Below are 11,214 nucleotides of genomic sequence, written 5' to 3'. Positions count from 1 at the left end.
AAAGATAAGTAGCAGCTGACATCATGGGATACAATGTGATATCACAATTTATGTATAGTTAAAATCAAATTGGACTGGTAAGCATATCTGTTACTTTATATGTTATTACGTTCTCAAAATAACACTCAAAATCTTGCCATCTCCCAACTCTATAGTAGAACTACAGATACTATTGTTTATATATATATATATATATATATATATGTATTTGTATGTGTTGGCTCACCTTGTCTTCTGCTCAAGATGCCCTCATTTTCTGGTAAGCACTATTGTGCTCTCAAACATCTATGAGCTCAGCTATTGAGATGTAGTGGACTGACCTCAGTGGGCTGCCATATGTCATTGACCAGCCTCGACAAAAACACCACTTGCCAGGGTAGAGGTGTGGGGATTTTGAAATATTAGTAAAGAATATGAAGACACATGAAAACTAATAAGAAAAGAAACCATAAAAAAGGAGGGCATTCCAGTGAACACTGAATTTACCCACATTTATTTTTCCATATGTTTTTATACCCAGTACAAATCAGGGGAGAATGTAACAAAAGACTCTATTAACATGCTACAAAGCACAACTCAAACAGTTAAATGCTTTAACACTTTGAGGCATCAAATCATTAGCATTCTGTTGCTTAGGCAGTGAAGCTACCCTCAACCACTATCCTAAAGACAGCCACCCCCCAGGTGACCTTATAATTACAAAAGAAGTAGCAGAAGTACATTTGCATATCCTGACAACTGTAAGGGCTATCTTAATGTCAAAGGAATTAAGTAATCACATCCTGAGTTGGATTGTGCAACTATATTTGCCAACCACTTTGAGCTACGTTTAAGTTTCTGATCGCCAGAAAAGAAGAAAATAGGCTCATTTTTGGGCCTCCACATTTAGATTCTTATGTAGTTGGAATAATACAGTACCTGTCTTTCTGACTGATATACTTCACTCAGCATAATGACCTTTAAGACCATTTATGATGCTACAGTAAATCATCCTTCAGTAACTGATAAATCACATTCATCGCATACATACATCATATTTTCTGAATTTGCCTGTTAATGAACATTTAGTTTGATTTCAATTTCTAGCCAGTGTGTGCTGGAATAGTATATAGTATAATGTTTCATTCTCAGTATTATACTTTTAACGGACTCCTAGTTTTTTCTATCATTTTCTGTAATAAAAGCAAAAGATATGGAGGGTGAGGGAAATTCTGGAGACGTATGAAGGGTGCTTTTAACCAAATTCCATTCACTCTGGATCAAAACAAAAAAAATCTTTTTACACAGTCCTCTACCTGGAAGATGACAAGAGTGTTTGGCAAGGGGAAAATGGTAAGCATTATAAAAGGGGCATTATAGGTATCTTTAAAGACTTAACATTCCATCTTCCTTCAGAGAAAATAAACACAGAAGAAACTAAACACTAAATCAGATTAAAAGATAAATTATTGAATAGCTTTAGGCAAGCAAATTAAATAAACACTCTCATAACAGGGCTTTCTTTAAATTCTGAAACTAAAATTTTATTATAAACTTTTCTCCTTTTCTCTTTCCTCCATCTTTTCTTTAATTGCAGTTATGTGTGTATGTGTGGTGTGTAATATATATGAATATATAAATACATATTTCTTTATATATATATGTATATGTAAGTACATACTTGCATATTATAAATATATAAATATAACCAGCTCTGTCCATATAATATTACTTGTATGTACACAGTTTTAGCAGGAAATTTAATGGCTACAGCTCACTCCACTCTGGAAACACTCTCTTTTTTAAGAAAATGGTATTCTCTTTATGTTCAAAACCTAAGTATGTAACAACATAAGACTTTAGTTTGTCTTTGTTTTTCTTTAATGTATGTGACATATAAGGCTCTATTTTTCCAACTTTAAATGGAAACACCCAGATTTCTCAGTAGCATTATCAAAGAGACTGTTTATTACATTTGCTGATTTGTAAAATCCAGTTTTGTGTCTAAGGAGTAGAACAGTGATTGAGAACACTGGCTGGTCTTCAGAAATATCTGGTTCAATTTGTAACACCCACGTGATAGCTCACAGTTGTCTCTAACACCAGTTCCAGGAGATTTGCTGTCCTCTTCAGGCCTCTGAAGGCACCAACTCTGTGTGTAATGCACATACTTACATGCAGACAAAATACCCACACACAGAAAATAAAATAGTAAGTCAGACAATTAAAAACAAATTGGGCTATAAATGTGAGGGTTTATATGTGACTTTCTATTTTGCTTCATTGTTCCACATGTCTGTTTTTAGGATATCATCATGCTGTTTGGGTAGCTCTAGCATGGATTTTGTTTGAAGTCAGACAGCAACTTCCCTGTTTTGCTCCTTTTACCCTTAGTTGTTTTGGCTAATTGAAATGTTTAGTGGCTATTTTTAGTCTGTTCCTCACGAGTTTTTGATAGGGACTGTGCTGGGTCTGTAGGCCATTTTGTGTAGCACATAAATTTTAACAACATTAATTCCCATAAGCAATTAACAATTTTTATTTGTTTATGTCTTTTTCAATTTATTTCTTCAATAATTGTTTTTGTCTTTTTTTTCATCAGCCCGAAGAACAGGCTAACTGACTAAACATCTACAACTTATTTGGAATGCAGTGCACATGATGCTGTTTTCTCAGTTTCACTCAAATGGTTGACTGGCAGTATTCAATTTGTTAATTTTGTGTCCCACAACTTTACTGAATTCATGACCAGGTTTGATTGTCGTGTTAGTGTTAGATGGTCTATAAATGACTGTGCCACCAAACAAAATAAATTACTTGTTTTCTTGTCCAATTTGGGTGACTTTTGTTTTAGTCTCTTATAAATTGCTCAAAGATCAACCTTGTGTTGCATAGAAATGGGTGAGAGTCCTTGCTCCACATGTTAACGGTAAACTTTCAAAGTCTCCCCATGTAGTACAAAATAAAGCATAGGTATGCCAAAGTTTATTGTGTTGAGAGATGTCCTTTTTAATAACTAATTAGGTCTTAAATTTCTGTCCTGAATGACATTTAGTTAAATGATCATATGCTTTCTATCTTCCATTCTGTTGGTATTATGTTTATTGATTTGTATAGCTTGGACATTTATTGTATTTTATGAGATGAATATTTTCTGAGGATCTTTTGGGTTTATAGTCTTAAATACTTCTCAGCTAAAAGCGTAAGTTCTTTCTACCTAGTTAAGAAAATAGACATGGTGACCTGGGCAGAATGAGAACTGGGACACTGGCTATGATAAGGTAATCACCACCATAAGGTTGGCCAATATAAGACAGGATAATAAAGATACTGATTTAGGTAGTGTAGCAAACCACTATGCAGAAGACTGACCTCAGAAATCAAGGCCAGTTTAGGCAGGTTGAAGGAATGAGTTTGGTCCAGAACATGGTTAATATAAGCATCCATGGAAATCTTAGATGAGAATAGCCAGCCTATTTTAAGAAGGACTCGATGATTTTGACATAGATGACTGTAGTTTACAAGAAATTTATTTCAATAGATGTGGATGGAGAGTATTATGACATCACATAACTTGATGGAAGTTCAGGATATTACACTAAAATTTAAATTAGGGATAAGCAGATACCCTAATAATTTTTAAGACAGAGTCTATATATCTCTAGCTGTTGTGGAACTCACTATGTAGAACAGGTGAACTCGAACTCACAGAGATCCACTTGCCGCTGCCTCCCAAGTACTGGGATTAGAGTCATGCATCACCACACCAAGAAAATGCCCTAATTTTTAATGGTAAATATATCGATCAATGCAATGATAAAATATGGTATTTATATATTTTTAGTTAAAGAATTGTTATCTGTATGTTTTAATTTATTGTAAAAATAAAAATGGGATTGAGAAAGAGAATAAGGAAGACAGAATAAACTTCATGTCTAAGTATTTGTTAAATTTTGGAGACAATTCTATAAGGTGCTGAAGAAGGTATATTCTTTTGTGTGTTTGGGTAAAATCGTCTCTAAACATCTGTTAGGTCCATTTGATTTATCATATCACTTAGCTCCAGCATTTCTTTATTTAGTTTTTGTCTGGATGGTCAGTGTTGTACAGACTGGGGTACTGAGCCTCCTGCTGTCTTTGTGGGAGTCCAATATGTGATTTAAGCTGTAGTAGCGTTCCTCTTATGAACTTGAAAATCCCTGTGTTTGGTGCATAGATGTTAAGAATTGCAATTTCTTCTTTGTGGATTTCTTCTTTGATGAGTATGTCATGTCCTTTCTTATCTTTATTAGTTTTGGTTTGAGATCTATTTTGCGAGATATTAAAATGGCTCTACCAGACCATGGATACTGAGAGATGTCAATGATCAGCGCCTGTTGATACCTTTTATTTTCTTGTTGTGGGGTGTGTGGGGGGGGGCACTTCCACGTGTGTGTGAGTGTGTGTATGTATTTGATTTGCTGGTCTATGATTATTTATCCCTCGTGTTTTCTTGGCTGTAGTTAACCTCTTTATGTAGGAGGTTTTTTTTTTTTTTTTTTTTTTTAGCACTTTCTGTAGAGCTTGACTAGTAGATAGGTTTGCTTAAATTTGGTTTTATCATGGAATATCTTTTATCTTTTTCTTTTTCCCTTCTGCTTTTAATATTTTTCTTTGTTCTGTACTTAGGCTAAGGGGAGTTTCCTTTCTGGTCCAGGCTATTTGGTATTCTGTATGTTTCTTTTACCTTGTTAGGCATCTCCTTCCTTAGGTTAGGGCAATTTTCTTCTATAAACTTGTTTTTAAAAGTTCTGTACCATCCTCTATTCCTATTATTCTTAGATGTGGTCTTTTCATAGTGTTCCACATTTCCTGGATATTTTGTTCCAGAAAGTTTTTAGTTTTAACTTTTTCTTTAATGGAGCTATTCATTTCTTTAATTATGTCTTCAATGTCTGAAATTCTCTCTTTTGTCTCTTGTAGTCTCTTGGTGAGACTCTTCTCTGAGGTTCCTATTTACTTCCTAGATTTTTCATTTTTAGATTTCTCTTAGTTTAGGGATTATTATAATTATATTTTCACTTTCAGAACTTGAACTGTTTTATGTGTTTCCTTCCACTGTTTTGTTTTCATATATTTCTTTAAGTGATTAATTCATTTCCCCCTTAGGGTCCTCTATCATATTCATAATAGCTGTGTTAAGGTCTGTGTCTTGTGCTGTAGCTATATTGCAATACTTAGATCCTACTGTGGTAGAGCTGCTGTGCTTTAACGAACACATTTTGTCCTGTTTCTCGATTGTGTTTTTACACTGGTGTCTAGGAATTTGGGTTTGGGAAGATTGTAATTCTAGGTGCTGGTATCTGGTCTTGTCTTTGCTGGGCAGGTGTTTTATTGCTTGGTTTCTGTTGCCCTTTCTGGTACTTAGAAGGGTGCAGTGGTTGTGTTGCTTGGTTAAATTCTTCTGGGATTCTGTTAGGTGTGGCCACTTTTCCGGGTAAAATGTGTTTCTAGGTATTGGGAGCTGACAATTGGGAATGGGGATTGGCTTGAGAGTGGCTGGGGGGGTTCCATGAGAGGGGAAAAACAGGGTGTTCTGCCAGGATCTGTTTAGTCCCCTAGGAAAGGAAGCAGAGAGTGGGAAAGGCCACAGGTCTGTTACAGAACTGGACATGGGGCTGGAGGTTTAGATACAGAAGAGCAGAGGGAGAATAAAGATCTGAGCTTGTCTACCTGCTTCACTGGCCTACTTGCTTCTGCGGCTGGCTTGGTTGACAGGTTCTCAGAGACTGCCTGCTGAGCTGGGACCTGAGATAAAGCAATAAGCTGGGGGAAGAACTCTGTATTCCACCATAGACAGATGGGGCCAGGAGGAAAGATAGCCTGCAGCAGATGGTCTGCTCTAGAACTGGGAAGGAAACTGGGGAATTGGACTTGGAAGAGAGGAGAGAGAAGTGAAGATCTGCAGTTGGGCTACCTGCTTCCCTGTATGGAGTCTTAAAGTGCATTTTAAATATGTAATCTCTATGTATGTTTCTAATAAAACATTCAAACAACACTGCTTTAAAATTTAAATTTAATTGTTATTAGTCATAATGCATTAAAGAGATTTATACCAGGATTAGTCTGTGTTACTCTTTATAAATAAGTGTGTATTGAGTATTTACATACTCCTGTAATAACATTCTAATTCATTGAAATCTGTTTTTATTTTTACAAGAAACTAGAGAAAATAATATGTAGAAAATAATTTTGTTACACTTTCCCATTTTATTGAAAAAGAAGCCAAAATTATAGAATGGAAAAAAGAAAACATCATCAACAAATGGTGCTGACATAACTGGATGTCAACATGTAGGAAAATGCATATAGATCCACATTTTCCACCCTGCACAAAACTCAAATACAAGTCGATCAAAGTCCTCAATATAAATTCAGACACACTGAAGCTGATAGAAAGGAAAGTGGGAAATAATCTCAAACACATTGGCACAGGAGACAACTTTCTGAATAGGACACCAATAGCACAGGTACTAATATGATAACTAATAAATGGAACCTCATGAAATTGAGACGTTTCTGTAAGACAATAGACACCATCGATAGAGCAAAATGGCAGCCTACAGAATGGGAAAAGATCTTACCAACCCAACACCAGACAGAGGACTGATTTCCAAATTATATAAAGAAGCCTAGAAACTAAATATCAACAAACCAAATAATCTAATTAAATGATGGGGTACAGATTTAAACAGTATTCTCAACAAAAGACTCTCAAATGACTGAGAAACACTCAAGGAGGTGTTCAACATTTTTACCTATCAGGGAAATGCAAATCAAAATGACTCTGAGATTCCACCTTACACATGTCAGGATGGCTAAGAACAAAGGCACAAGTGACAGCTCCTGCTGGAGGCTGGAGAGGATGTGGAGCATGGGGAATACTCTTCAGTTGCTGGTAGGAGTGCAACGTGTGCAGCCACTGTGGAAGTCAGTGTGGCAGTTTCTCAGAAGACTGGGAATCAATCTACAACATGACTCAGCTTTACTGCTCTTGGGCGTGTACCCAAAGTATGCCTAATCATACCACAAGGACATTTGTTCAACTACGTTCACCGCAGCTTTCTTTGAAATCACCAGAACCTGGAAACAATCTAGGTGTACCTCTACTGAGAAACAGATAAAGAAAATGTGAGACATTTACACAATGGAGTATGACTCAACGGTTAAAAACAAGGACACCAGGAAACATGAAGGCAAATGGTTAGCAATAGGAAAAAATTCATCCTGAGTGAGGTAACCCAGATACAGTAAGACAAACATAAGTGGTTATTAGCTTTAAAATAAAGGATAACTGTGTTACAATCCACCGACCCAGGGAGACTACATAGCAAAAGGAGTTCGTGGGAGGAACACAAATCACCCTAGAAAGATGAAATAAAAGAGATTTCTCCCTGAGTGGGCAGGGAAGGTGGGAAGGGAAAGACTACGGAGTCCAAAAGTGCACCAGATAGTGTGTAGCAAAACTTGGATTTAAGGCAGGATCTGTATCCTGACAGGTACAGTGATTCAGTCATGCCTAGTTGTCACTTGTTTTGGCCACTTTTAAGTTGGATATGTCCTCTGCAGTTGGTTGAATTAACCACATCTGAATATGTACATGTGTCTCAATTATAATGGTTGTCAGGAGAATCAACTAACAAGCATGGTTTTGTCAGTGATCAGCAATGAGTTGTTGATTGGTAGGCAGAGCGGTCAGCATGGATTTCACCTCATTCTGCTGTAACAGAATGTAACAGATCAGGATGGGGAGTATGGAGGGAGAGAGTGCTGAATCTGTAGAAAGCATGGTGCAGGGGAATCTTCCAGGAGTCTATGGTGAGGACCCTATGTTAGAGTTCTAGCAATAGTGAATAAGTAACCTGAACGGGCCGTTTCCTGTCACCAGATTGGTGCCTAGCCGAACTCTCTTGTGATGGAGGCAAATGCAGAGATCAAAGTCAAACATCAGGCAGAGCTGGAGAATCTTGCAGAAGAGAAGAACGGAGTTGTAGGAGTAAGGAGGCTCACGGACATCACGCAAAGTTTCACACAATCCACTAACCTGGGCTCACACGGACTCATAGAGACTGAACTGGCAACCAAGGAACCTTCATGGGGCTGATCTAGGCAATCTGCACATATGTTATAGTTGTGTTGCTTGGTCCTCTTGTGAAACTTCTAACAGCGGAAACAGGGACTGTCTCCAACTCTTTTATTGGTTTTGGGACCCTACTCCTCGTACTGGTTAGCCTTGCCCAGCCTAAGTACACGGGGAGGTGCTTAGTCTTACTGCAACTTGATAAGCAATGGTAAACCTGCCATTTCCTGGATGGAGACAGAAGTGGCCAGATTGAGGGTGGGAGAACAAGGAATGAGGGAAAGGGACTGGGAGGGGGAGAATAGGTGGGAGGAGAATATAACCGGGAAGTAAAAGAAACAGATGAATAAAAAGCCAAATTTTAAGAAAGACAACTTTATTCTTCATTTTGAGGTTTATATCATGATGTTATTGGATACATCATTAGATAGTAAAATGATGATGATAATGAAAGTGATACTGTTATCACAGGGCTACTCTTTTAATTTAAAATTTTTATTTACATCTTTGTGGGAGCAGGCACAAGTGAGGCCCTAGACAACTTGCCTAAGTCATTCATTTTCTTCCACCATGTGAGTCCTGGTAATCAAACTCAGTTCTTCAGGCTTGGCCTGTGTCGTCTTCACCCACTGAACCATCCCACTGGTCCCTTTCCCTTAGCGCCTTCTCAGAATAAACTTTGTTCCATTTTTCCACATTTATAAATTCACATCAAAACAACAGTTAAGGGATATATACATTGTTTACTTTTTAATAAGAAATACTAAAAATTTGACACACAAGTTTTTATTCAAAACCTTTGTTTGGGTTATGATCAAAGTATATTGACAGTACTTAATTGCTGTGTCTTGTGGCAATTGTATTTGTTTAGTTTCCTGGGAAAATACAAAAGTTTGTTCACATTTCCAGAACAGTATAGAAGGATCCTCATGTCCATGAGACAGAAAATGCTGTTGGATTTCTTGTGCACTCATGAATGCCCATCTTAGGAGTTATCCGGTCAACTGTTGTGGTTTTTTGGGATTATGCCCACTATTTGGTGACAACATTTTATCAGTTGGTTTTATGGGATGGTATTTACATATCTTTTTAGGAAAACTTATATTCAAGACACTTTTTCAGTAAAAAAAAAAAATCACAAGCAGCAAATAGTAGAAGTAACTCATGTCTTTTCCCAAAAATTGAATTAAATACATGGGATGAGCTCTCCAACTTAAAAGAGTAATTGGCAAAGATCTCTCTGCCAATATATTCAAAACTATCTGGCTGTTTTAGCCAGGAACAAACTATTGAGATGTGTATCCTGCAAGTTCTTCCCTTGGGTTCTTGAACAAAAATAGCATCATTATGTTTCTCTCTATGCTAAAGATCTTTCAACTTCTGGAGACTTGAAGTAATATTGTGATTTTGTTGTTGTTGTTCTTCTGAATTTTAGTTAATTCCTGATGTTAAATTAAACCTCTTATGTTATCCATAGCATTTTTCTTCTACTGCTTGTCATCATGTGAGAATATAAAGGGTAATTGTGCAGAAAGTTAACAAGGAGAATCTCTCACTCGTGGTTACCTTTCAGATCCAGGAGAATCACTCTGTATAAGCCTTGTCTGAGTTCTTTGTTCTTGAGTGCATACACCATGGGGTTCAGAGCAGGGGGAATAACATTGTGCAGCACATTCAGCAGAACAGGGATGAGGGGAACTTTCATTTTTGTACTGTGAGTGATGGAAAGGACAACAATGACAGTGTAGAAGAAAAGGATTAGGATGAGGTGAGAGGTGCAGGTACTTAAGGCCTTAGATGCTGCTTCTGCAGAGTTCAGCTTCAGCACAGACCAAAGAATCAAAGCATATGAAATCATAATCAAACCCAGGTCACCTCCCATGATTGTCCAAGCCAGGATCAGCTGGTTGATACTGTTGATTTTCCTGTCATCACAGGACAGGCTAGTGACCCCCAAGTTAGAGCACAGGCAGTGCTCAATTTGATTCTGGGAACAGTAATTTCTCTGAGCAGCCAACACAGGAACTGACATGGGAGTCCCACAGTTTCTGAGGACCATAAACACAGTTGCTTTGACAACAAAAGATTCGGTAACTATTGAAGGGTACCTCAGTGGTTTGCAAATCGCTACATACCTATCTATAGCCATGAAGACAAAGATACCGGATTCCATGGCAACAAAGCAATGGATGGCATACATCTGAGCAAAACACTCTGGGAGGCTGATAGTCTTAGCATTGAACCATAAGATGGCTAAAATCTTAGGCATGATGGTGGTTGCCAAGCCCATGTCTACTATAGCCAGAATGCCCAGGAAATGATACATAGGCTGGTGTAGTGACACTTTCTGGTAGATTATGGTAATGATAAGTGTGTTGGCTATGAGAGCTAAGACATAGAGCAAAGCCAGGGGCAAGGAAAGCCAGTGCTGCCAGCTATGGATGCCTGGAAATCCCATCAGAATAAACTCAGACACTTGGAACCTAGAGCTGTTGGAATTGGTCAGATCCTGGAACATCTCTTGCTAAGAAGAAAAAAGGTTAATGTTGTTAGTTTAGACAAGCAATGGGTCATCAGAAAGGAGTTTAACACAGATAATTATATTTAGGAGGATCTGGTGTCTTCATTATTCCCATCCTGCTTTTATTAGTCAGACACCTGGTTTAGCCAGAGATATGATGAAATAATATCATCTCTGGTAGGTGGAACTTTCTCTTTGTTAACTCAGCCTTTAAGTTCCATAATAAAGACTGTGTTTATGCTATCTCCATACAGACACATGAGATATTACAGACAATCAGTACCTTGTTCATCACCATCCTTGTAGAGACAAGCCAAGCAATAAAGATAATAGGAATGTGATATCACATCCTGACTTTTCAATCTGGTTTTGCTAATGTCATAACTGTCCTTAATTAATGTGTTTTGGATGAAAGTTTTTGATGCACAGATACTTCTTGCATATAAATTTACATTATGATATATGGATATTTTATTCATACAGTTAATTTTGAATGATAAGATTATGTATATTTTATATAAACAAATTGTGCAGAGACAATGGATTAGACCTATTTATACTAAAGAAACTGATTTAGAAATACATTAATGTCCTC

The 11,214-nt window shown here is 37.2% G+C and overlaps 1 protein-coding gene across 1 annotated transcript; it reads right to left on the bottom strand.

Moving 5' to 3' along the window:
* Positions 1-9,650: 9,650 nt before the first annotated feature.
* Positions 9,651-10,616, bottom strand: LOC101996290 (putative olfactory receptor 56B2). The gene has a single exon (XM_005370245.1). It carries the CDS (start codon positions 10,614-10,616, stop codon positions 9,651-9,653), a length of 966 nt encoding a protein of 321 aa, XP_005370302.1.
* Between the last annotated feature and the right edge of the window lie 598 nt (positions 10,617-11,214).

This window comes from Microtus ochrogaster, unplaced genomic scaffold, assembly GCF_000317375.1.
Source record: "Microtus ochrogaster isolate Prairie Vole_2 unplaced genomic scaffold, MicOch1.0 UNK73, whole genome shotgun sequence".
Taxonomy (NCBI): Eukaryota; Metazoa; Chordata; class Mammalia; order Rodentia; family Cricetidae; genus Microtus; species Microtus ochrogaster.
Note: the sequence above shows the minus strand (reverse complement) of the source record. Positions and strands in the feature narration are given on the sequence as shown.